We start from the raw sequence: 27,636 nt of genomic DNA, 5'->3' as shown, positions 1-27,636 counted from the left end.
TTGTTTATATGGAAATTGTCTGGCTTTCACTGTTTGATTAAAAAAAAACAACACAAAAACTGTAAGCCTAGGATAGACCGACAAATAACTATGATATTTTTAAACAATTAAGTTCCATTTTAATTTTTATTTTGCTACCTAACAGGAAATGCTATGGTATAACTTACGAAATAACCTTAGTTACACCATATTTACAGGTTATTGCACTTTACTGGGAAATCTTAAGAAAAAAAAATTGAGCTAAAGTTTAACAAAATCCTTTACTGTATAATTTTAAAAAATAAAACAAGACTATACTTAAAAAAAAAGGCGTTGTTACACCTGTTCTACATGTGAATGTTCTCAGAGTTCCCTTAATCTGGGTCCAAGCAGAAATGGAGTGGGAATGATAAGAAAAGGATAGCAGTCCCCAGGTAGATGGAGAAGAAAGAACTGTGTACATGCTCCGTGTGTGTGTGTGTGTGTGGGGGGGTGCTCCCCTCCCCCATTGGTAGACGTGCTGTTGTTTGTTTTCTTTAGCGACAAAACATGCGCAATCCCCAGCCAGCACCCAATTGGCCATCATTGTCACCAGCTGAGTCCTCCTCCATCTTGCCCTAGGCAGGGACTCTTCACACTTTCCCTTGCTTCAGGATCTAGAGCATTCCTAAACACCCCTGCCTCCTGTGAGAAGAATGACAAGACAGTGATGAAGCAGATCCGAAGACGAAGACGGGTGAGAGTGTGGAGCAATGATGGGAGGAGACAGGAAGCAGAAAGGGAAAAGGAGCCACGGGTCAGCACCCAGCTGACAGGTGGATGGGCAGGCAAGATGAGCTGGTTCCAGGGCAGGCAGGCTGGAACAGGGTCACATGGCAGTGGTATGGCTCAGCAAGCTCCAGGATATCCACCTGGGCTCAGAAGCAGCACACTCTAAGGAAAGGAGAATGTAACATGGATATTCCAAGCCAACCCAGGTCTGCGCCTCAGCCTCCAGGAGCCTATCACAGCACCACTCCGAGAGGGGAAGCAATAAGAAAGCTCAGGGACCTTGGCCAACATCCACTGAGACCACTGGCTTTGGAGGCAGGCAGACCTGACTTGGGTTCCAAGATGTGAACTTCCGCTTTCTCACTTGTAAAATAGAGTCCTCACAGGGCTACAGGGACACATATAACTTTGCTCTCAGAGTGATCCATGAGCCAGTGGCAACAACAATGCATAGGAGCCTGTTAGAAATGCAGAATTTCAAATCCTTCCCAAAATTACTGAATCAGAATGTGCATTTTCAGAGACTCTCAGGGTGATTCTCATGTCCATTGAATTTTGAGAAGCATCTGTGTAAAATACATGAAGGACTTGACCCTGTGTCTTTCACCCAGTAAATGCTCCAAGGGAAGGGGAAAAGGACTAGAGGAGGGGCTCTGCATGATGATTTGGTCCCCAGGGAATAGTGGCCAACATCTGGAGACATCCTTAATTGTCTTAACTGGGGGGAGTTACAACATCTAGCAGAATGGCCAGGGTTACTGCTAAGTATCCTGAGTGCACAGGCTAGCCCCACACCACGAAGAGTTACATGGCCCAAGATGTCAGTAGTGCTGAGGTTAAGAAACCTTGGGCTAGCCCAGCACGGTGGCTCATGCCTGTAATCCCAGTGGCTCAAGGCTGAGGCCGGAGGATCTAGAGTTCAAAGCCCGCCTTAGCAAAAGCAAGGTACTAAGCAACTTGGTGAGATCCTGTCTCTAAAAAAAAAAATACAAAATAGTGCTAGGGATGTGGCTCAGTGGTCAAGTGCCCCTGAATTCAATCCCTTGTCCCCTCCCTCCCCCCAAATAAAAGAAACCCTGGGCTAGAAGGAAGAGAAGAAAGAGGTGGCTGTAGGGGCAAGAGCTGAAAGAGAAACAGAGAAAGATAAGAAGGTGAACCTTAGTGGAGGGGGAGGTAGTGCCCAGAGCACCAGCGGCAATAAATGAGTAGGGCCTGGTCCATTGCCTCTGTCTTGAACCAAGCCTAGTCCTGAGGTTCTTCTACTCCCAGTGAAAGAATGGAACTTGGGGACTTACCTTTACAAAAACACTGGGTGAAAGAAAAGTCCACCTGAGGGTGAAATGATCTTGACCTTCATGTCAAGGCCAGGTTTAGAAAAAAATCTCTTCATGATACTTAGGTGTTTTGCTCTGATACTCTAATGTCATCTCTGTCCTTTATATCTCTCTGCCAAACCTGAATTTTACCTTCAGAAAATAAATCTACTTGGGCATCCCAGCCCTCTCCAAATTCCTCTGAACCTACATAGAGAGAAAGGGACTGAACCACTGTGGAGGGAAGTCCCGTCTCCAATTCTGGGTGAGACCATAGAGAACTCACTTGTAAGCCTAAGTCTCCCCTCTTTCTGATTGATGGAAATGCCCTGTAGGAGGGAAGTACTGAGCATAATAATCTGAAAGCCAAAAGATGGCAGGAGCTTAGCATTTAATGAATAAGTGAATTTCAAAAGATAGGAGAAAGTGATATCACCATTTTTCTTCCAGTGAATTGAGTTTATTCTTCTCTATAAACCAGATTTTAATTACCGCCTTTGGCTTGGAAGCCCATGTGGCAATGAATGTGTAATGTTTGGTTAGCCCTTTTCCCTGTCTTGGTTACAGTTGTTCCAGGAGCAGGAATGGGGTTTGGGGGATGTCCCCAGGTGGACTCCCTGATGCTGTCACTTTGCATTGCACCTTACCCTGTGTCATTGAGGGTACATGATTTATTCTTACAGGCATGTCAAAGGGTAGGAGAAAATATAAACATAAATGATTCTCCACTGGTGCAGCCTGCTTAGACATTCAAAACCCTTCCAAGTGGGTTTTCTCATTTGCATTCTTGCCTCCTTTGTGGATTAGCAAGCTGAGGGTCAGGAAGGTCATGTGACTCTCCCTGGCTTATAGAAATGAACAACAGAATGGGGACTAGAGTGCAGGTCTTCTGACATTCAGCCCTTCTGGCTTTTTTATTATTTCCCTGAAACACACTTCAGGTCAGTCAGTTTCTCATTCTTTTCTACATTCACCTATTCATCAAGTGCACATTCTCTAAGCACTACTGAGTGTCAGAAAATGCTATCAAAAAAAAAAAAAAAAAAAAACCCACAACCTGAATTACTATGGTAAGAGTTATATAATATTTAAAAAAGGAAAATCCATTGGGGCAGAAAATAGATTATTTCCCCAAGCCTGGGAGTTAGGGGCAGGATGAGTGGGAGGAATAGGAGTGGCCGTGAAGGAGTATGGGGTTTCTTTGGGGGTGATGAAAATGTTCTAGTATGTAAAATTAGAGTGTGGGAATGGCTACACAACTCTCAATATACAGTAAACCATTGAATTATACACTTTGGCGGATGATCTCTGGCATGATGTCACCTCCAAGGTTGATTTTTCTAAAGGACAGTTTAAAAAGAAAGTGAGGAAGGAAGGAGGGGGCTTCAGTGGGAATGAGATGAATCTCATTCTCAAGTATTAATCAGGATCAATACTCTTAATAGAGCACCCTCTTTTCCTCCTATCCAAACCCTTTCTTTGCACTTACAAGAAACTCTTTTCATTCCCGGGCAGCATTGGTTTCTCCTATGCGCCTGTGGACTACTGCTAGTCCTTTTGGGATGACATCAATGTCATTCTTCCCTAAGCCCTGGTTGTCTTCATTACCAGGCTATGAATCACTGAGCGCCAGGCCTGAGTCTTATCCATCTCAGAATTCCCCTCAGAACCTGGCAGATGGCAGGAGCTTTGCATTTAATAAATAAGTGAATTTCATATGATGGGTGTGATATCTCCTCCTCCTGCCCTGCACATAGCCCTTCTAACCCTCCTGATCTCTGATAATATCTTCTCATGCTAATGAGATCATTGAAGACTGAGGGCTCCTGAGTAGCTTTGGGGTGAGGCTGCTTGCCAGAGGAACTAACCATGTGATTGGAGGATTGGAACAATCAGCCCTGTATCCACTCCTCCATACCCCTTCTCCCAGGAAGGGGAGAGAGGCTGAAGGTTGAGTTGCTCACCAAGGGCCAGTGGTTAAATTAATTACAACTGTGTCAGGAAAACTCTAAAGGACAGGGTTCAGAGAGGTTCCCAGTGGTAAACATATGGAGGGGTTGAGGGATATGGAGATTCCATGTCCCCTCCCACATGCCTTACCCTATGCCCCTCTTCCTTCTGGCTGCTACGGGTAATAACTGGTAATCCAATAGGAAAATTGTTTTCCTGAGTTCTATCACCCATTTCAGAGAAGGATGAACCAGGGGAGCCCATGGTGGGGATCTCCAATTTTTAAGTATGTAGTCAGAAGCTCATTGATTACCTAAACTGCCAATTGCTATGTCAAGTAAGGGCCGTCTTGTAGGACTAAGGCCTTAACCTATGATATGATACTAGCTCCAGATAGACAGGGTCAGAATGGAATTGAAATGTAGGACAACCAGTTAATGTCTACTGAGAATTAAAGAATTGGTTGGGGTGTGCCGCCCACAACCAGCACAGGCAGCTGAACTGAAGATTGCTCGTGTGAATTTGCAAAGACTCCAAATAAAATATGGGTACAATTTACCTTTACACAAGCTTCAGGGTGTCTTCTCCACTCTCAGCCTCAGGCTCCCCGAAAGGGAGAGCAAGAGAAAGTCATGAGAGGGCTGGAGAGAGAGAGAGAGAGAGAGAGAGAGAGAGAGAGGGATCGAGATCAGAAGTGAGCTTTTATGGGTGTGTGTGTGTGTGGGGGGGTGTCTCTTGTTCTTAGAAAGTTCTATCCAAAAAAGGGCAGAAGGGGCAGGGCTACAAGGGACAGATGAGTGTAACTCAACCCTGAGGGCACGTTCCACAAAGAAGACCTCTTACTATCTGAGCTAGACCCCACCCAAGCCAGAGCAAATGCAATGGTTGGTCAGAATCTGAGGCATCAGGACTGGAAGAGTGTGGTCATTCATTGTGGCTTCCCACAGTGGTGGGAGGAAAAAAATCTCCACGTGTGTTGACCATAAATACTGGTGTGAGCAGAGTAGTAAAAGTACTACTACATAATTTCACTAGTCTCCAAATATTAACTGTTATTATGTGCAGGTCAGTAAGCATCCCACACTATTTGTTACGAAGTCTTTCTCAGGCATTCCTCCCCTTTGCTCAGGCAAGAGCCATAGGCTGTGAGACATGGCTTGTATCCCGTGACATTAAACACCTGAACCAACCTTTCATGTGCCCTCAGTATAAGAGAAAAAAATTCAGGAAATGTCATGGCCACACATCTAGAATCCCAGGGAAACAGAATCTGTGATCAGGCCAGCGTGAGAGTCCTGGGTCTGTGAATGAGAACATCCTAGTGGTGCCAGCCGGAACTAGTCACATCCATTCTCTGTGCCACCTGCCTCATTCTGTTTATGGTGGAAAGGGGCCCCTCCATCATGTATCTTATAGAATATCCTCCAGTCTCACCCCCCTTTAAAACCCTTCTCCCTCATTTAGGAGACTCTAAATGCACTACCCTGATCAAAGTATTTCTCAGCCCCCAAATCACCTTCTGCTTCTGGTAAGGAAAGTTCTCTCCTCTGGCCCATTGCTTTTTTTCTCCTTTTATAAAAGTCTCACCTAGGGCTTAGCACAGAGCCTTCTACCCACCAAGTGTCCATCAGTGTGATTATTAACAAATCAGCTCTTAATTTCAAAACCAGGTAAATGGAATATACTTAAGGAAGACAATTAAATTGCTTTTTACTGTTGTGTGATCCTCAACTGGTTATTTCTGGGTATAAATGTCCACATAATAGGATGCTATTCTACCACTACAAATTATTCATATCTATACTCAGGAGATAGAAGCTAGAGGGTTACAAGTTTCGGGCCAGTCAGCAATTTAGCAAGACCCTGTCTCAAAATTAAAAAAAAAAAATTATAAGACTGGGGATATAGCACCACAGTAAAGTGCCCCTAGGTTCAATCTCAGTGCCAAAAAAAAAATTAATAAAATTGTATAAAAGGGCTGGGGAATGTAGTTTACTGCCCTATCCAAAGTTCCTCCCATTCCTCCCATGCCCCCACCCCTCTTATCAGAAAAAACATTCGGCCTTTGATTTTTGGGGGATGGGCTTACTTCACTTAGCAAGATACTCTCCATCCATTTACCTGCAAATGCCATGATTTTATTCTCTTTTAATGCTGAGTAATATTCCATTGTGTATATATGCCACAGTTTCTTTATCCATTCATCTATTTAAAGGCATCTAGTTTGGTTCCACAATTTAGCTATGTGAATTGTGCTGCTATAAACATTAATGTGGCTGTGTCACTATAGTATGCTGTTTTTAAGTCCTTTGTGTATAAACCGTGCAATAGGATAGCTGGGTCAAATGGTGGTTCCATTCCAAGTTTTCTAAGGAATCTTCATACTGCTTTCCAGATTGGTTGCACCAATTTGCCATCCCACCAGCAATGTATGAGTGTGCTTTCCCCCCCACATCCTCGCCAACACTTATTGTTGCTTGTATTCTTTTTTTTTATTATTAGTTGTTCAAGACAATACAATGATCTTGACATATCATTCATTTGATTCAAATAGGGTATGAATTCTCATTTTTCCATGTGTACATATTGCAGGATCACATTGGTTATACATCCATGTGTATACATACAGCAATCCCAGTGTCAGTTGTATTCTGCTGCCCTCCCTATACCCCTGCTATTCTGACTGGAGTGAGATGAAACCTTAGAGTAGTTTTGGTTTGCATTTCTCTAATTGCTATAGATGTTGAACATTTTTTCATATATTTGTTGATTGATCATTTCATCTTCAGTTCCTAGGCCCATTTATTCATATTGGGTTATTTATTTATTTATTTTCTTTGGTGTTAAATTTTTTGAATTCTTTATATATCCAGGAGATTAGTGCTGTATCTGATATGTGTGTGGTAAAAATTTGCTCCCATTCTGAAGGCTCTCTCTTCACCTCACTGATTGTTTCTTTTGCTGAGAAGAAGCTTTTCAGTTTGAATCCATCCAATTTATTCATTCTTGATTTTATTTCTTGTAGGAGTCTTGTTAAGGAAGTCAGGGCCTAATTCAACATCATGAAGATTTGGGCCTACTTTTTCTTCTATTAGGTTCAGGGTCTCTGGTCTAATGCTTAGGTCCTTGGTCCACTTTGAGTTGTGTTTTGTGCATGGTGAGAGATAGGGGCTTAATTTCATTTTCCTGCATATAGATTTCCAGTTTTCCCAGCACCATTTGTTGAAGAGGCTATCTTTTCTCCAATATATGTTTTTGGAGCCTTTGTCTAGTGTAAGATAACTGTGTTTATATGGGTTTGTCTCTGTGTCCTCTTCTGAACCATTGGTCTACAACTCTATTTTGGTGCCAACACCATGCCATTTTTGTTTCTACTGCTCTGTAGTATAGTTTAAGGTCTGGTTCTAGTGATGCTACCTGCTTTACTCTTCTTGCTGAGGATTGCTTTGACTATTCTGGGTCTCTTATTTTTCCAGATGAATTTCATGATTGCTTTTTCTATTTCTATGAGGAATGTCAATGGGATTTTGATTGAATTGCATTATATCTATATAATGCTTTTGGTAGTATGGTCATTTTGACAATATTAATTTTGCCTATACAGGAACAATGGAGATCTTTCCATCTTCTAAGGTCTTCTTTAATTTCTTTCTTTAGCATTCTGTAGTTTTCATTGTAGAAGTCTTTCACCTCTTTCATTAAGTTGATTCCCAATTTTTTTTGAGGCTATTGTAAATGGGGTAGTTTTCCTAATTTCTCTTTCAGAGGATTTATCACTGATGTACAGAAACGAGTTTGATTTGGGGGTGTTGATTTTATATCCTGCTACTTTACTGAATTCATTTATTAGTTATAGAAGTTTTCTGGTGGAATTTTTCGAATCCTCTAAATATAGAATCAGGCCATCAGCAAATAGTGATAGTTTTAGTTCTTCTTTTCCTATCCATATTCCTTTAATTTCCTTTCATCTGTCTAATTGCTCTGGCTAGTGTTTCAATGACTATGTTAAATAGAAGTGGTAAAAGAGGGCATCCCTGTATTGTTGCAATTTTTAGAGGGAATGCTTTCAATTTTTTTCCATTTAGAATGATGTTGGTCTTGGGCTTAGTATAGATAGCTTTTATGATGTTAAGATATGTTCCTAATATCCCTAGTTTTTCTAGTGTTCTGAACATGAAGGTGTGCTGTATTTCGTCACATGCTTTTTCTGCATCTATTGAGATTATCATATGATTTTTATCTTTTAGTCTATTGATGTGATGAATTACATTTATTGATTTCTATATGTTGAACCAACCTTGCATTCCTGGGATGAACCACACTTGATCATGGTGCACTATCTTTTTGATATGTTTTTGTATTTGATTTACTTTAAAAATTGTGCTCTTATGTGTAATATGAATTGAATTGCATTCTGCTGTCATATATAACAAATTAGAATAAATTAATAATTCTAAAAAAATCATGAAAATGAACAGAGGATGGTTTCCCCTGTATAGTATTCCTTTTCTTGAAAGTCACCATCCCTCTTTTCAGACCTGAGAGGAACACTCAAGAGAGTGAATTTAGTTGCTTTATCCTGATTGAGTAAATTCTGATTTCCCACAATAAAATAATAATAATAATAATTTAGACTAGCATTGCTTGAATATCCATGCTTCCATAGCCTGTGTTTTCAAAATGAGAAATGAAAAATCTCCCACTTCCATGGGCTCGTCTGCTCACATAAACATAGCAGATTCTTGAAGATTCTCTCTCCTTAGAGTGTTTTGAGAATTTCCAAAGGGGCATTTCTCTTAAGCCCATGAACCAATCTGTGCTGTCAGGGTGGCTGAGCCAGCTATTGCAAGCTCCAGCTGCAGACCAAATGATGGTGAGGATGGGACTCTACTCAGCAGCTTCTCAGAGCCCATTTACTCCTGCCAGAGAATGTTACAAGGTCACATTCACTCCTAAAAGGGTGTTTTGGCCCAGAGTGTAACAGAGTTCAGTGAAACAGCTTTCTCAGTTCACGTTCAGATCTCCCCTTGGCAGTGGGATGCCTGTATACCCCCACCCAAGAGTGGTAGTTTTGAGGAACTTCTGATAGTGTGGGACTGGAATTCATCAACATTAGTAATGTTGGTTACTGTTACTGAGCCCATCCCACAAGGTGATGATTCCTCAAGGTGAATCATCTTTAATGAGGAGGGAGTTGCCATTAACCCTCTTGCAATCTGGTCCCCATATGGTCTCCTCTATCAGCCATGTCTGAATATCTGAACTCCAGATGTGAACAGAGTTGAAGCCTCTTCCCCAGAAACTTCCTCAGCCCCACTGTAACTCAATAGAGGCAAATGGACACTTGTAGGGACAAGTGTCCCCTAGCTCTGTCAGCTAGGTTTCTCAGTGGGAGACGGGGGAGACTGGAAGAAGAATCTCAGCTCTAGTCCAGTAAACCAACCAGTTGCATAATGCTTTTCAAAGTACATCTCCAATTTGATATTCACCCAAACCCTGTGAGATAAATAGAGCAGATATCATTATCTCTGTTTTATGGATTAGAAAGTCAAAGCAAAGTTTAGTGACTTGCCCAAACTCATAACACAAGAAAAAAAAATAACTATCTGGAATTGGTACTGGGACTCCAACTCCGAGTCTAGACATAGGGGAGGCAGAACAGTGCTCCTGAAACATGCAGACCGTGGAGTCACACTCTGTATTTGGATTCCCAGCCCTGTAACTCCTAGCTGTGTGGCCATCTGTAAGTCCCTTCATTCCCAGGCTTTGGCTTCCTTATCTATAAAGTGACAATAACAGCATCTCCCTCCTAAGTATCTGTGAGATAAACAAGAATATACATGTGAAGCACATAGAAGAGAGCCTGGCACATTAGCAAGCATGAGAAAGGGAGAGCCAGGATTAGCACCGAACTTATCCTGTCTCCTGTCCAGTGCACATCACACTCAATGTCTTTCACCAACAGGGAGATCAGAGGGTGAATGGCTATAAACAAACTTTTTACCCATTGCCTATATGATTTTTCAGTGGACAAATACCTGATTAAGAAAGTGTTCCCTACTGTACTCCAGATTGGAACAATAAAATATACTGTAGTTAATCCCAGTTCTTATCAGTCTGCATAGGGAGCCTGCAAAGCTGCTTTAAGATAATAATACTCTTTAGGCTGGGGATATAGCTCAGTTAGTAGAGTGCTTGCCTCGCTTGCACAAGGCCTTGGGTTCAATCCCCAGCACGACACACACACACACACACACACACACACACACACACACACACACTAGTCTGAGAATATGATATGAAAACTTCAGGACCAGAATTCATTGAACAAACTCTTTTTTGACTGAATGGTAATGAAAATACGTGAGAACTGAATTGTCCTAATGAGCCAAATCACTCTGTCTTAAAATCATGGCACCTTAAATAACTGTTTCATACTTTCCCCTGATATTTACTGTTTTCATTCCATCTTTATTTTTAAATGATGACTTTATAGAGATTTAATTTGCATAACCTAAATTCACCCTTTCAAAGTATACAATTCAGTGGTTTGTTTATATTCAGAGTTGTGCAACCAGCACCATATAATTTCAGAATATTTTCATCACTTGGAAAAGAAACCTCATACCATTGGCCATCTCTCCCCACTCCTCCTGCTTATTCCCTGGAAACCATTGAGTTGCTTTCTGTCCTCATGGATCTGCTATTCTGAAAGCTTCATCGTTCACCTATGGAGCTTCTTGTGACAGGTTTCTTTCTCTCAGCTTAATGTTTTTAAGGTGCATTCCATGTTAGAGCATGTTATCAGGACTTAATTATCTTTTTGTTGCTGAGTAATCTATTGCATGCATATATCACATTTGGCTTATCCATCCATCAATTGAAGGATATTTGCACTCTTTCTACTTCTTAGCTGTTATGAATAATTCTACTATGAAGATCTATGTGCAAGTTTTAGAGTGAATCTGTCTTCACTTCTCTTTCAAGATGCCTCTATGTTTAACATGTTTTATTTAAACTATGGGAAGTGCTATATATTTATTGAACAATGAGGTTGGGTTTTTTTGTTGTTGTTGTTTTTGTTTGGGTACCAGGTAATGAACCTAGGGGCACTTAACCTCTGAGCCACATCCCCAGCCCTTTTTATATTTTTTATTTTAAAACAGGTCTCACGAAGTTGCTGAGGCTGACTTTGAACTTGGCAATCATATTGTCAGCCTCCTGTCAGTCCGGCATGAACAATGAAAAACTGTCAATTAGCACTTGGATGGTAAAGATATTTCTATTTATTTTTATGTTTAACATTCTGTGGAACTGCCAACCTATTTCCCTAAGTCTCTTCACCATTTTAGAACCTCACCACAATGTTTAAGAGTTCCAGCTTTTCCACATCTTCACAAATACTTATATTTACTATCTTTTTATGTTTTAGCCATCTTAGTGGGTCTGTAGTGTTGTTTTAATTTGAAATTTTTTTTAATCTTCTTGGTGCTGGGGATTGAACTCAGGGCCCAGCTCATGCTAAGCATGCACTGTACCACTGAGCTGCATCCCAGGTGATTTGGATTTTCCTCAAGGACTAATGATTTTTTTCATCTTTTCATGTGCTTAATAAATACTCATGTTGCTTTTGGTGAAATGTTTATTCAGTCTGGGTTGTCTTCTTATATTGAGTTTTTGTCATTATTGTTGATGTTGTTTTGTTTTGTGAGTCAGAGTCTCTACGTTGCCCTGGGTACAAGTGATCCTCCTGCCTTACCCTCTGAGTAGCTGGGACTTTAGGCGCTTGCCACTCTGCCTGGCTTTTATGTTGAGTTTTCATAGTTGTTTATATATCTGGATAGCAAGTTCCTTATTTGACAAAATTTGGAATATTTTCTCCCATTCTATAAGTTGTCTGTCCACTCTATTACTGGTGCCTTTGAATCATGATGAAGTTCAGTTTATGTATTTTTTATGTCACTTATGTTTTTGATTTCTTGTCTAAGAATACCTTGCCTAATTCAAGGTCATGAACATGTACCCTTCTATAAATTTTATTGTTTCAGCTCTTACACTTAGGTCATTTGATCGACTTTGGAGTTGATTTTTGTGTAAGATATGAATAGGTGTTCTGCTTCCTTCATTTGCTTATATCCAATTGTTATAGTTTAGGTGTGAGGTGTCCTCCAAAAGCTCATGTGTAAGAAAATGCAGGAAAGTTTAGAGGTGAAATAATTGGGCTATGAGAGCCTAAACCTAATCAGAACATTAATCTGATAATATGGATTAACTGGGTGGTAACTGTAGGCAGATAGGGAGTGGCTGGAGGAGGTAGGTCACTTAGAGGCATGACTTTGAGGTATATATTTTGGCCCTGGTAAGCGGGACTCTCTCTGCTTCCTGATTGCCACGTCCTGAGCTGCTTCTCTCCTTCACACCCTTCCTCGAGGATATTCTGCTATCACCCCCACTGAATTGTCAGATCACTCTTACTGAAAATCAAATGTCCAAAATTTGAGGATTTATTTCTGCACTATTTCGTTGAGCTGTATATCTAGACTTATTATAGCACTACACTATCTTAATTGCTGTAGTACTGGAATTTCCTTAATGAATAATGATTTGCGCATCAGAGCCCCTGTAGTCCAGCTACTCAGAAGGTAAGGCAGGAGGATCAGTTGAGCCCGGGAGATGGAGGCCAGCAGGGCCACATAGACCCTGACTCAACAAAACAAAACAACATCAACAATAATGACAAAAACTCAGCTTTGTAGTAAATTTGAAACTGTAAAGCCTAAGCCCTCCAACTTTGTTTATCCTTTCGAATGTTATTTTGGTTAGTCTGATCTCTTGAGTTTCCATGTGAATTTAGGATTGTGTGATGGTTAATATCATGTATCAACGTGACTGGGCCCCAGGGCACACAGAAATTAGTTTAAAATTATTCTGGGTGTGTCTGTGAGGGCATTTCTGGGTGAGATTAACATTTGAATTCATAGACTGAGTAAAGCAGATTCCCTCTTCAATGTGGGTGGGCCTCATCCAGATGTTGAAGACCTGAATAAAATAGAAAGGTTGAGCAAGAACCAGAATTTATAAGGTTGGTTTTCTTGGTTCGTAAGCTTCATACGTGGACTGGAACATACAACTGGCTTTCCTGGGTCTCTATTTTGTCCCTTCTTCGGGGACCTCCATTACATGTACACTGGATTTTTTCAGTGTTCGCTAGGTCTTGTGCATATGACGTTTCTGTATTTTCTATTGCTTTATCTCTCCATTTTTTTTTTATTCTGGACATTTTCTTTGACTTATTTTCAAGTCTACTAACTCTTTCCTTATCTACATCTAGTCTTCTGTTAAATTTCACGAATTGAATTCTAAATGTTTGTATTGTCTTTTCAGTTCTAGAATTTCAAATAAGTTGTTTCAGATAATTTCCAGTTCCCTGATGCAATAATCTTACATCTTATTTCCTTGCACACACTTATCATAGTTGAAGCCTATGTCTGATGACTCCGTTCTCTGCGGTCCTTGTATGTCTTTTTTACTGTCTATTATTTTTCTTTGGTTATTTCTTTTTTAAAAGAAATACTTATTTTTAGATGTAGTTGGACACAACATCTTTATTTTGTTTATTTTTATGTGGTGCTGAGGATCGAACCTAGGGCCTCACACTTGCTAGGCGAGCGCTCTACCACTGAACCACATCCCCAGCCCTTTTTGGTTATTTCTATGTGAGATCCAAACATGGTATTTGAAAAATTACAAAGATAATTTTAGGCTTAGAATATAATCTTCCTCTGGAGGTGAATTTTTATTTACTTCTGGAAGGAGGCAGATTATCTTAACACAATCAAAAGTCCTTTCTTATTATGGTTAGGCCATTTATGGATTATCATTACTCCTTGGGTGTAGAACTTGGAGATCTTGTCCTGAAGCCCGATAAGGAGGTCACTAAGGCCCTTCCTTAGCAGGCTCCAAGCACCCTTATTTGTTATCCCAACCTATAATCCTGTAGAAAGTTCTCCACAGCTTTTCAGTCTCCCAAATTTATATCAACTTTTGCAAATTAGATTATATCCCTGGGGGAAAGGCAGCCCCCCCACCAATGCTGAACTCATTTCTCTTGTTTTCTATCTCCCACATCTTGGCCCTGCAGTGAAAATATTCATTTAAAGGACAGCAGCTGTTCCCTCCTTCTTGCAGAATATTAGTACTTCCCTAATAGCTTCTGAAAAATCATTCATCTCTGCCACTGGTGGGATAGCCATGCCTGCTGTGCAGGGTGGGTGAGGATTGCATGAGGTAACTAAAGGGAAAGTACTTAGTGAGTTTTCTAATAATCACGTTTCCCTCTCTCTAGTCTCTAGAAAGCTCAAAGCCACGTTGTGATCCTTGCAGCAACATATGATTCAGAACCTTATGATGTCTGTGGTGGAACAATCTTGATTCAACTCCATTGTGTGGTCTGTAATTACCTGCTTCAGGTATGTACCTTAAATCTTATTTTATTACAAGTATGCTTATTAGCCTCCATAACTTTCATAGAAAGTAGGAAATAAAGAAGCAAAGGAAATAATTTTAGCACAGTTATCTTGAACTACCATGTGTATACATATGATAGAAAACTCTGATATAGTACAGGATGGAGCCACTTTCCCCGGGCAATAGAACATCAAAATCCCTGTCTTCTCTTGCCATGCTAGTCAGCATGGCTCATCCTGGAACATTCCTTACTCATCCTTCAAGGTACAAGTCAAGAATCCCTCTTTCAGAAAGTCTTACCTGGTCTCTCCACATAAATGTCTTTCCTTAATCATATTGAGCTGTATGTTACTGGACAGTGACTTGTCCTACAAACCTCGATTTCTTTATACACCTTACCATCTACAATGTCTAGAAAGAGAAATTACTTTGAATTGAGTTATTTTAACACCTTTACTGAACTATAATTAGCATGCAATAAACTGCATGTATTTAAAGTATACAGTTTGGTAAGTTTTGACATATACATATGCTACCTATAAAATCTTCAACACTATCAAAATAATGAACACTATCAAAATATCCACCACAGTTTATCTATTCATTTGTTGATGGACATTTAGGTTGTTTCAAATTGTTGGCTATTAAAAATAAAGGTGACATGAACCAGGCATGGTGGCACACACCTGTAATCCCAGCGGCTCTGGAGTCTGAGGCAGGAAGATCACGAGTTCAAAGCCAGCCTCAGCAGCAGTGAGGTGCTAAGCAACTCAGTGAGACCTTGTCTCTAAATAAAATACAAAATAGAGCTGGGGATGGTGGTTGAGTGCCACTGAGTTAAACCCTCAGTACCCTCCAATAAATAAATAAACAAATTAATTAACTAATTAATTAATTAAAGCTGACATGAACATTCATGTACAAATCTTTGTCTAGACAGGTACTTTTTTCTTCAGGGATGAATATCTAGAAGTGGAATGATTGGATCATGTGGTAGATATTTCCTTAACTTTTTAAGAAACCATCTATTCTGGCTTTCCATTATGGTAACAAAATACCTAAGACAATCAACTTATACAGAGGAAAGGTTTACTTTGGCTTATACTTTTGGAGTTTCAGTCCATGATCAGGTAGGCCCATTGCTTTTGGGACCCATGGAAGGGCAGCACATCATGGCTGTAGCATGTAGTGGAGCGAAACCATTTACTTTATGGCCAGCACATGAAAAAGAGAGGATGAGAAGGGTTGAGGTCCCAGCATCCCCAACAGAGGCTTACTTTCCTCTAGGCCCCATATTCTAACAGTACCACGGACTGGGGAAAAAGCCTTCATCACAGGGACCATTGGGACATTTCATTAATCATATTGAGCTGTATGGTGGTACCATCTTAAGGTACCACCAGACTGTTTCCCAAAATGATTGTGCCATTTTACATTCCCAACAGCAGTATAAGACAGTTTCTCCACACCCTCCCGACCGTTGGTATGGTTAAGGTGAGTCTTTTTTGCGGGGTGAGGTACTGGGGAATGAACTCAGGGGCACTCCACCAATGAGCCACATCCCAGCCATATTTTGTATTTTATTTAGAAACAAGGTCTCACTGATTTGCTTAGTGCCTCACCATTGCTGAGGCTGGCTTTGAAATCACCATCCTCCTGCCTCAGCCTCCCAAGCCGCTGGGATTACAAGCATGCTCCACCATGCCTGGCAGAGTGAGTCTTTTTAATGTTATCCATTCTAACAGAAGTGATGTGGTGTCTCATTGTAGTTTTCATCTGTAATGACAGACAATGGTAAGGATCTTCTCATGTTTTTTTTTTTTGCATCTATTTATCTTCTTTGGTGTCTGTTCAAATATTTTTGTTCTTTTTTATTGCATTGTTTTCTTATTGAATTTTGAAGATCTTTATACTTTTTGAACATAAATCTTTTATCATATACAGGATTTACAAATATTTTCTCCCAAACCTGGGTTGTCTTCTTGTTTGCTTAGGCCTTTTGATGAGCAGAAATTTTAAACTTTGATCAAATCCAAGGTGAGCCAGCCCATCATAGGGAAAGAGGCCGGAGAAAGAAAGTTGCTCAGCCTGGCAGAGTCAGGAAGCAGGGGGGTAAGATCTACCCTTCCAGGGCTCGCCTCCCATTTATCCATTTGTTCTTTCATAGATTGTACTTTGGGTGACATACCTAAGAAATCTTTGATAAATCACAAAGGTTTTCAAAACTCTCAGATTTTCTTCAGTTTTTTGGTTGCAGGCAGTACATTTAATTATGGCCCATTCAGAGTTAGGTTTTAATTACGGAATAAGGTATTCCATAATTTCAAGTTCATTTTTTTTCCTCTATGAAAATACAGTTATTACAGCATTACTTCTCAGAAAGACTGTTTTACATCCACTGAATTACCTTTGTGTGTTTATTGAAAATCGTTTGTCTTTATACACATGAAAGTTTTTCTGGACTTTCTGTTCTGTCCCATTATTCTGTTTGTCCATCTTTACACCAATATTATTCTGTCTTAATTGCCATATGTTTTAGTTAGCTTTTTTGACAGTGTGACAAAAACACCCAACAATAACAGCTCTAAAAAAGTTCATTTAGGGCTCATGGTGTCAAAGATCTCAGTTCATGGATGGCCAACTTCACGGTTACTGGTATATAGAAATACAATTAATTGATTTTTTTTTTGGATGTTGATCTACTACTCTACCATCTCACTAAGCCTTCTTATTAGTTTTAGTAGCTTTGTATAGATTACCTCAGATATTTTTACCTTGACAGGTATGTCATCTATGAGTAGACATTCTTCATTTATACTCTGGATGACTTATTTCTTCTTGAATAGAATTGAGATTTTGTGGTCCTGGAAGTATAGATACCTGATTTTTAATGCAATTCTGCCATAACTCATGGGCAGCCTTTGGCAAATTATCCAGGGTAACTGATTAAGGGGCATCCAGGGTAACTGATTAAGGATACATATGTCCCTCTCTGAACCCTGATTACCCTCGGAAGTGATCTCCATGTTCTCTGTACCAGTTTGCCCCTTTCCACTTCTAACATTCAATCAGACTAAGAAGGCACTCTGAAAGGCATCAGTGCCCAAGCAAGCCACGGCCTCCAGGCTCTGACTCCTACCCTCTTCCTGCTAAGCAGTTGACTCACTGAGCTCATGACCGTTGGGCTGAGTGTCATTTCTCCTCTCTCCTCAACCTTCCAGTAAAATAGAGGAGTGGCTACATTCCGTCATTCTTCCACCATTTGTTGTACCGCCTCCTGTGAGCAAGGCCCAGTCTGCAAAGATGGGTGGGCATAGGCTTGAAGCTTTTGATTCACAACAAAACTAGCTAAAAGCCATTTACAAATAAAAAGCAATTTATTTTTTTTTCTTTGAGATACTTTCCATTCTCTTGCTTCCGAATTCAGTCCTTTTCAATAGTGTAGTGTTATACTCCTCTTTCATGGGCTGTGGTGGGGCAGATTAAAAAGCTCAGGGGAAAAAATACTATCCTCTGGGAACTGAAGAACCCAGCAGGAGATGGCTTATTTGCTCTCCATCTACATGGAGAGGAACAGTCAGGCAAATGACAATGAATTATGTTGGAAAAGTCCAGAATCCTTGAAAATAGGAAATTCAGACAACCCCAGGTGATGGTGGAAATGAGAAGTAGAAAGGACTTCTATTCTTTGGAGTGATCACCACCTGGACCTCACTTTTTCTGAGATGGAGCTCACCTCCCATCCAAAGGAAAGCTCATCCAGCCTTCTTGGCATCCAGAGCACAGGGCAGCACCTCAGCCTGCCAATCAGATGCCCTCACTTCAACCCTTGAACCCAAAGCTGGCGGTATAGGAACCATACAGGCTCCTTTTTTGGCAAGTGGTAGCAGCTATTTCTGGTGCCCTGAAACCTTGGAAGAATCCACTATCAGGAATTGTCTGGTTTCTAAAATCCAGAATCATCTATTCTGATCCTTTTGTTTTACAAATGCAGTGTGGAAATAATGAAGAACCATCAAATGAACACCGGCAAAGGCTATTCACTCAGAACTTGCTTTAGAACGGGAGTCAGCCCTGCTTCACCTGCATTTTAACAGAGATGGTAAAGCAGGCGGAGGAGAGGGAGGGTTGTAGTGGAAAAGGGGAAGGTTTTAGGTGTGCCTTGACGGGAGGCTGTTGACATGGGGAAGCCATAGGTAGGCGAACTACAAGTGGGGCATCCAGGGTAACTTTTTAAGGATGCATATTTGACTTTTTCTAGTTGGTCTTACATTGGAGGCAGAGACAAAAATTAGGGCAGTTGTCAGTTACTAATCAAGTCATGACCATTGGGGGCCAGTTGCTACAGGGACATTACTTCCTGGGTTTATGAATAGAAGAGTGGTCTAACTTTCTACAAACATGACTTAAAAGACTGTAGTGGCCTGGCTTCCTGGACTCTTTATTGTAAATATTGGGCTTGTTTACTGGGCTGGTGCTGCAAATTGTGGGTCAGAGTTCTATTTTACATAGAGTCTGACCACTGTCTATGTGTATATTCCATCGGGTCAGCAGAAACTGAGGCCCACAGAGGAAGAGTACAGCTAATTGTAGCAAGTGCTGATTGGCCCGTCTGAGGGTGACCATGTTTCTCCTGTCATTACCAAAGAAGCTGACGTTCTGTTTGTTGGGGGAGACAAGTTAGATTCCCGGAGAGACAAAATTCAACATGGATGTCATAGAGAGAGGTTGCACTGGGAGGTTAATGGCTTATTCTGCAGCTTGGCAAGAAGGCTTGTCACTTCCCTAATGCAGCCAGAACCATGGGTGGTCAGGCACGTTCTCTGTACTGGGCCTGCTGTCCTTCCAGAAAAGTGCAGAGAGAAAAAGCATGGTTCTCCAGCCTACCTACCTGCATTCCTCTTTAACATCCACCATCCGTAGCTGTGTGAACTTGGATTAGATTCTCTACCTCCTTGTTCTTCAGTTTCCTCAGGTGTGAAATGGAAATAATCCCTATCTTATGCTCGTGTGCAAACTAGATGAGCAGACCTGAGCAAAACACGTAAACACTTCGGCAAATGAACTATTACAATCCCATTGAGTCCTCGAATCAAGTCGGTGAGGTAAGTCATATAATCCCCACTTTGTAGATAAACTAAGGATGGTGATGTAACTTGTCCAAAATGGTGAAGGTCAAAGTCAGAATTTTCACTCATGTTTCTAGGAAGATAAAGGTCATTATTTTTGTCTACCATGCTTCTGAACCCAAAATACCATTTGTGGGAAAGAGAACAGTGGGGTAGAAACTATGTAGGACTGTAGGCTCAGGAGTCCCACATTCAAGTCTTGGTTCTCTATTAGCTATAAAGTATTGCACAAATTACCTACCATCTCTGGGTATATTATCACTTTTAAACTGATGATAATACTACCTGCTTCACAGGGCTGTTTTACAGATTAAATACCATAATGTATATGAAGTTCCGATATAGTGCTCAGCACATGGGAAATACTTAAGAAATGACAACTATTTTTTCTACAGTCCCCCTTGTCTTCAGGAGGTATATTCTGAGTACCCCAGGGGATGACTGAAACCAAGGATTGTATTGAACTCTCTATATAGTTATTCCTCAGTGTCTGTAAGGAATTGGTTTCAGGCCCCCTTTCCTCCCCCCAGGATACCAAAGCCCAAGGGTACTCAAGTCCCTTATGTAAATGGTGCAGTATTTGCCCATAACCTGTACAGATCCTCCCATACACTTTAAATCATCTTTTAGATTACTTATAATACTTAATACAATGCAAATATTATAGGAATATCTAATACTGTATTTTTAGGGAATAACAACAAGAAAAATGTCTGTACATATTCAGTACAGACACAACCTTTTTTTAATCCACAGATGCAGAATCATCAGATTCAGAGGACTGTGTGTGTGCTATTCTTCTCCTGTACATATATTCCTATGATGAAGTTTAATGTATAAATTAGACACCACAATAACTAAATGAAATAGAATAATTTTAACAATATACTGTAATAAAAGTTATTTAAATCTTATAAATTGTTTACTTCTGGAATCTTCCATGTAATGTTTTCAGATGATGGTTGACAGTGGGTAACTGAAATTGCAGAAAGTGAAGCTGAGGGTTAGGGGAGACTGTTGTATGTGATTGAAAGGGACTATCAAAAACCATTCTGCAGAGTCTGCCCCTCGATAGCCCTGCTTCCATGAAGTTTTCCCTAACCCCAAACTGGATTTGACCTCTCCATTGTTGAATTTCCCATTATCAGTGCTGGGTAAGGCAAGCAGAGTAGAGACAAGGAGGAGCAGATGGGTCCTGCCAGTGGAGGAATAGACAGGCAAAGAGGTGATCGGTCAATGGCAACATGGTAACACAGAGCTCCCCCAAACTAACACATCCCATGACCCAGACCTCCAGAAGAGTCCAAAACACTTTCTAAAAAAAAAAAAAAAAGTGGAGAAGGCTTTGTCCTCGGCTCTATGGGTAAACCTCAGACAACCCCATCTGGAAGACCAGATCCTCAGCAGGTAAAAGCACCCTCCCCTTTGCCATCCTTCGAAGGCAATGATTCTCATTTTAGCACTGAAGTCCACATAGCTGGCTTCTCAACTCTCTTCCTGAAGATTCAAAGCTAAGTTAAGCCAAGTTTGTTTGTCAGACAGAACTAGGAGACATGCAACGGAAAAATCTGGTAGAAGAGGGATTAAAAAGGATAAAAATCTCAGAAAATAGGTGACAGTAAGGGGATATGAATAATATAAAAGTAGAAAACAGAAAAGACCCTCTTTTGCATCACCTGAGAAGGGGTTTCTGTTTTCCAGAGGAAGAAGCTAAATTTCAAGAAGGGTAAGTTCTGTACCCAAAATCACTCTGGGAATGAGAATTGAGTTATGATTTGAACACATCAAATAAGATCTGGGGAGAAAAAAATACTTAAAGGTGATTATCCATGGATTGTGGGATTATGGATGATTTCAATTTTCTATATATTTCTCTGTATTTTCCAAATTTTCTGTACTGAGCAGTTGTTACTTGTATACTGACAAAAAAAGTATATCAGGTTTAATATTTGAAGTTACTAGAAGTTCATAATATTTTATGTTCAAGTTATTAAATACTAATTAAAGTCATTGTTTAACCTTAATAATACTTAAGGTTATTATTACATTATATAATAATATAACATTTACTTAATATACTTAAGGTTATCTTATTACTTAACTTTAATCATATTTAAGGTTTATAGCATTTCAAAGGTATATCAGGGCCCAGGCTAAGGACAGAGAGCGGAAATTAGAGGCAACCAAAGTGCTAGCTGAAGAAGCTGGGGAATCATCCTGAGTCTGTTGTTTCTGAATTTGGAAAAACTAAGCTAAGAAGCTGGGGTATAATTCAGAGTAAGGGGCGAAGAGCAAGGAAGGAACCAGACTCTGGGAGTCCAGGGAAGCTCAAACTGAAGAGTGTTTGGAAAGAGAACATTTTGGCTTAACAGACACAGAGACGAAGACTTGACTCAGCAACAACCAGAACCCGGAACAAGACAGAATCCAAAATGGGAAGGCCGCCCAGAGGGCAAGCTTCCTGGGCAAGGCTGTGGATCTAGGCTCTGGGTCTGTGTGTTCTTGACCCTTGTCCTGGAGCCCCATGCCCACTGTGTTTGGCGTTGTCATCAAGAGTCCTGGCACGGCACGGCAGTATGGGAACCAGGATGAGAAAGGAAACAGGTTTCAGAGAAGACTGTAAGCATGGAGCCAAAGCCAAGGTCCTTTCTGTGCATCTGTCCTGGAATCAGAGAGACAAGTAAATTAAGAAGTAGAGCCGGGAATGAATTCCCAGGAGGAAGAAGGCCAAGTTCTTGCTTCCATCTTCCTTCCCGAAGGAGCAAGAGGACCCTGAGCAAATGAAGATTCAAACTCATCCACAACATTATTTCTCACCAGAAGCATTTTCAAACACCAAGCAAAGAAAGCTTTATTAACAGAACTACATGTTGACCATGCAGGATTCCACACCTGGAAGGTACACTATATGGGTTGGAGTCGGGTTGGAGTGCTCAGTATTGTAAGACAGGTCTGCAGTTTCATCAGAAGATCTTCCATAACACACAATAGTGGCTATTGGTTCAATTTTAAATATCTCACATTGGCATTGGCAGTGAGTAGATATGTCCTTAGAATTTAGAGGCTTTGTTTACAGTATGAAAATACATCACCTGCCTTAGTCAGGCTATAAATATAGCCTGGGAATGTTTTTCCATCTCATATTCAAGTCGAAAAATAAATAAGCTCAATAGCAAAAAAATAAATAAATAATTAATAAATAAATATATCTAACAGCAGAAGAGATATTACAAAAATCCTATAAGATTTTGGTCCAAATTAAGATTAGGGACACATAAAGATGACCACATAAGGAAACAACTAATGAATAAATAATCTACACTGTGACCAGCACTAAATTATATGGCAAAGATATTGTGGCTTGGGGTCATGTCTCTGTGGTCCAGGGGACTAGGATGCTTGCTCAGGAGTATTCTCAGCCGCCTCATCACGTCACTCCTATTCTGTCTCCTCCATCCATCGTAGAAGAATGTCTAGTTCCCCCAAAGCCTTCACCACTGCTTCTTGAAGGTCAAGCTGAAAGAGACACACATGGTTAGCAACTCCTCTGGCTTCAGGATTAATCTTCTTCTCTCCCATTGGTAGGTCTGTTGGGAATTCTAAACAGAGCATTCTTTTCAAGATCAAGAGCTTTAAAGAAGTATTATAATCTCAAGTGCCACACGATGAAAGGAAACCATGGAGTCTATCACCCTGGCTTATCATCTCTATTTTTTACATAGGGAAACTGAGGCCCAGGAGGTACCAGAATTGAAACTCCAACCTAAGCCTCTGATTCACAGAGCTCAAGAATGAGGCTGTTTTAAGAAGTTTGTGTGTGTGTGTGTGTGTGTGTGTTTGTGTGTAAGGACTGCCTACTGTGCACACTTCAATAATAGGCTAATGTGAGGGATGGCCCATGTGACCTTAGAGAGCTCTTAACCTGAGGGCTACAGGATTTCTACCAGCACAACATACATCCCACCCGTCTATGATCTCAGTTCCAACAGCACACTCATCCCAAACAATGCCAAACTCCATACCTTTTCGAAGTGACTCAGAATCTGGCTATATTTCTCCGTTGCTTCTTCCCCACAATGGCATGTCATGCGGGCATGCTGAAAGGGACACAAAGAATGATTTTACTTAAAATTCTGATTTTCTGCCCTTGCCAGTAACATGAGCAGGTGGGAATTATCTTTTACCCACAATCCTGTGAACTCTCATTCCTGTGGAAAATTCCTTTCTGACTTCCTTATTTGGGATTATTAAACTAATCATCTACTAGAAGAGGAAATCAGTGTTTTAGCTTCAAATATAGAGCTCATTGTGTTTTTTTAGAATGAGGCAGTGTTGGAGGCGTTTGTGATTACTGGGCCCTCAGATGGTCTCCCCACACCAGCTCTTGTTTGGAGCTTTTGTTTTGAGTTGCAGAGCAAATCTAATCCCTCATGGGAAGAGAACACTGAATAACAAGGTCCTATTCACCTGACCACAGGATGCATTAAGACACTGTACTCACCTCACCTACAGAAAAGGTGTAATTTTGTGGATAATAGGTAATTATCATGAATATCAATTAGCTAGCACTTTTTAGTTTTTAAACTTTAAAAAATTACTTTTTGCATGTACTCCAAAATCAATGAAACTGAGTTTTTAGAACTAGTCACATAGATGAACAAAGATTATTAGAACTTTTGGACTCAGTTTCTCCATCCATTCAATGAGAGCAGGAAAGAGAACTTGACTGCTAAGTCATTGAAGCTATGGGCTCAAGATGGATCCTGTCACCCCAAACCCTTACTCACACAAAGCCGGAGGCCCTTCTTGATGGTAAGAAAGGAATTGGCGAGACTGCTGATGTTCCGGAGGGTATTATGGTCAGAGGTCTGGTAGTTTTTGAAAACTCTGTCCAGGTAGAGTCTCAGTAAATGGCGGAGAAGGCAGCACCGAGCTGAAGGCTGCAGAGAAAACAAAAAGACAAAAGTGTTGGTGGGAGGAGGGGAAGGGGCAGACAAGACCAGGGTGATGGAAATGCTCTGGCTTCAGACTTCCTCCCAGAACCCACCTGGGCCAAGCACATACCTTTGTGTCTTGCAAAGACTCGGTCCTCCTTAAGATTCTGATGTCAATGTTTTCATCTTTGGCTTGCTAAATAGAAAGCAAGACAAGAAAGGACAGGTCATTAGCTGCTGCTATGGTCTTGGACACCACAACCTCCCGCTGCCAGGGCCTGGTGGGAGGAATCCTTCTCCAAAGCATTTTAACATTCTGAACTATTGACATTTCTTGGGACGCAGTGTCCTGGTAAGGTGACCCCAGCCCTCCTCTTTGCATGACCACATTGCCAGGGCTGCCAGGGAAGACAGACAAGGAACAAACAGAACAGGCAGGGAGGTGCATGCCTCCCTCACATACCACAGTGTCCCGAATCTTGGAGAAACCGCTTTGTATTTCCTCGAGGTTTGTGGTGATCACACAGCTTCCCAAGTGGAGAGTCTTGAACCCAGTCGAAGGAGCCCAGAGGAGACAAAACACGACAGAGAGAAGACCAAAGGCAAGACGGGAGCCTTTCATCTTATGTCTGGAATCTGGAGACCACGGAAGCTGGGGATTCAAAAGAAAGAAATGTGACTTACTCATTTCCCATCTCATCCTTTAGAAGCCAACCCAGCCACCAGGGACATGCCTCCCCAAGGTGTCCCCTGGGGGGCAGAGGAACCAAACAGGCTCATCTGGCTCCAACAGTACTGTTCATTCACACAACTCACTGAGAAAAGCTGTGGAGTCTCCTGCAGAGAAAAGCCTTCAGGTACCTGCTCCAGCCTAAGCATGGTATGGTACCACAGGTCCCTGGTCCTTTATCCTGTACCTATCCCAGCTCTGCCGTCATTGCCCAACAGGGAAGTCTGGAGCCGCAGAATAGACAGAGGATGACATTTCATGGGAAATGCCAAAACTTGTTTGGGGGAAATGACGTAGATAGATTTCTCTTCCAGGATGCCAGTGTAGCTCACCCTTCTGGTCCCCTTAGACCCTCAGGGAACTGGGGAAAAAAGCAAAATCTCACTAAAGTCATGACTGTGCCACCAAAAATACTTAGGAAAAAATTGTCTGAATTTTTATGGTCACCCACAGGGTAGAAGTGCTTTGCTCTGTCTGGCATTTGTCTGAGATCAAAGTGATTATGGAAGACTAATAGATTCATTTGGCCCCAAAGGCAAATACAAAGTCAATGATTCATAACAGTACTACTGCCAGAGAAAGGAAAGACCTGACATGATTGGTGGAATTTCACCTCACATCTCTTGCTGGGAGGAACCCGGGGTTCCCACAGTACCCCCTACAGGAGGAATGTAGTCAGGCACTCCTGGGATGAACCTATAACCATGCTTTCCTGGTCTAGCATCTCAGAAGAGGATAAATGAAGTGATCCCCCCAAAAGGAAAAGAAAGACCGTGAGGGAACTGCAGTAAGGCTGCTCAATAAGAGGAAAGTTTATGGTGTCTGTTGAGTTTTGAGATTAAACAAGAATGGCCTGCCGTTAGGGGAAGACAAGCCAGGGTGGAGGGGGACAAGTTCAAGGAGACACCAAAACACTTAGTCATTAAGATAAAGCATACAGTTGGGCATGGTGAGAGACCCTATATCAAAATAAAAAGGGTTGGGGATTTAGCTCAGTGGTAGAGTGACCCTGGGTTCAATCTTCAGTACCACCCCGGCACCAAAGATATGTTAAAGCAATATCAAAATGAATTTAAAATATCTGCAATAAAAAAAAAATACCAAAATCTTAAAAACAGAATCTGACAGTGCCCTGCTGAGCTACTGGAACAAAAGGAAAAATATGCACATCTATACATATGCTTTCACATATTTTTATGGTTACCTTTTATCTCAAAAACATATGATGAAAATATAATTGATGACTTTTTGTCCCTTGAAACCAGAGAAGGAAAATTATAAGAAATGTGGGGGCATAAATAAAATATTTAATTTAAAATAATGTTGTGAGTTTTAATAAACCTATTACTTATTTTTTCAATATTTTTTCAACTACTTTTAATATTTTGGGAAAATGGCATACATAAAATACAAAAACATGCATACATACACACACATATACACTTGTCTTTCCTTTCACCTTGATTGCCCGGCTTTGGCACAATCCTGATAATCATTAGCATTTACTGAATTCCTCCACTGTGCCAAGCAATATGCTAGACACTTTTTTTTTATTTGCGACCACCCTAGATACTGCCAAATGTAGGAAAGGCAATAAACCAGAGAAACCCAAAAGTTTCAGAGGGAACCATGGATTTGCAGACAAGAGAACTATGTAGTAAATCCCTTCTCTACAAGTTCACATCCACGTAGGTTGTCCCGCTTTGCCCAGGGATGTGGGGGTTTCTGAGATATACAAGAATCTTAAAAATGGAAAATAACAGGCAAACCAGAATGAGCTATCCGCCCTGTAACTATGTGACCTTGCACAAATCAACTCATCTCTTTGAGTTTCATTTTCTTAGCCCAAAAATGATGATAATAAAACTTACCCTAGAAACTTATTTCAACATTGAATAATCTGTTGTTTATATACCTAGCACACTATCAGTGATCAATTCATTTTAAGTAGAGATTGATGATAGTTGCCTTAAACTTAAGATATATGTAAAATTACCATAAATTCAACAATTGAGTCAGCATTCATTGAACACCCAGTGTCCTGAATGTTGTTCCTGGTACTGAGTATAGAGATAAACATAGCAGTTTCTTGTCCTTCAAGAGATTGCATCCCCATGGAAAAGGTTCCTTTGGACATGGCCCTCCACATACCTTGGTGAATGACTGGGAAGACCACGCTGATCTCCAGATCATGCAGAAGGCTCTTACTGGAGCTGCAGAAGATCTGTTGCTTCAGATCTCCTAGGAGTCTGTCTCAAGCTGAGAGGCTCCAGTTATTATATACATGTTACATGAAGGAAGTGAGCTCGTTCAGGTGAGATTTGAAACTCCCACGTAATTTCTCTTCTGGCTTCCAAATTCCT

The 27,636-nt window shown here is 40.9% G+C and overlaps 1 protein-coding gene and 1 long non-coding RNA gene across 4 annotated transcripts; one reads left to right on the top strand and one right to left on the bottom strand.

The window, feature by feature from the left end:
* The first annotated feature begins 343 nt into the window (after nt 1–343).
* LOC124097691 (uncharacterized) lies at nt 344–20,882 on the top strand. 2 transcript variants are annotated; one of them, XR_006853319.2, is made up of 6 exons: nt 344–715; nt 14,359–14,482; nt 15,926–15,974; nt 16,069–16,193; nt 19,447–19,585; nt 20,366–20,882. It is a non-coding gene; the product is annotated as an uncharacterized LOC124097691 (long non-coding RNA). The 2 variants fall into 2 exon arrangements; XR_006853320.2 differs by lacking the exon at nt 344–715 and adding an exon at nt 10,541–11,283.
* Nucleotides 20,883–22,998: 2,116 nt separating this feature from the next.
* On the bottom strand, nt 22,999–25,165 carry Il20 (interleukin 20). 2 transcript variants are annotated; one of them, XM_046452284.2, is made up of 5 exons: nt 25,007–25,165; nt 24,674–24,739; nt 24,397–24,549; nt 23,632–23,706; nt 22,999–23,125 (listed from the first exon to the last, which is right to left on the bottom strand). In XM_046452284.2, the coding sequence occupies exons 1-5, from the start codon at nt 25,163–25,165 to the stop codon at nt 23,048–23,050; spliced, it is 531 nt and encodes a 176-aa protein (XP_046308240.1). In that variant the 3' UTR covers nt 22,999–23,047. The 2 variants fall into 2 exon arrangements, with proteins under 2 accessions (XP_046308240.1, XP_046308241.1); XM_046452285.2 differs by lacking the exon at nt 23,632–23,706.
* Between the last annotated feature and the right edge of the window lie 2,471 nt (nt 25,166–27,636).

Source organism: Marmota monax, unplaced genomic scaffold, assembly GCF_021218885.2.
Source record: "Marmota monax isolate L192 unplaced genomic scaffold, Marmota_monax_Labrador192_F-V1.1 WCK01_AAM20220418_F8-fsc00105, whole genome shotgun sequence".
Lineage (NCBI taxonomy): Eukaryota > Metazoa > Chordata > Mammalia > Rodentia > Sciuridae > Marmota > Marmota monax.
This window is presented reverse-complemented; position numbering and strand designations above follow the sequence as displayed.

Coding starts and splice junctions, on each gene's coding strand:
- Il20 (XM_046452284.2), bottom strand. CDS start 25,165: ATGAAAGGCTCCCGTCTTGCCTTTGGTCTTCTCTCTGTCGTGTTTTGT. Junction 24,550..24,673: donor AGTCTTTGCAAGACACAAAG/GTATGTGCTTGG, acceptor TTTTCTCTGCAG/CCTTCAGCTCGGTGCTGCCT. Junction 23,126..23,631: donor TTCTGAGTCACTTCGAAAAG/GTATGGAGTTTG, acceptor TGTCTCTTTCAG/CTTGACCTTCAAGAAGCAGT.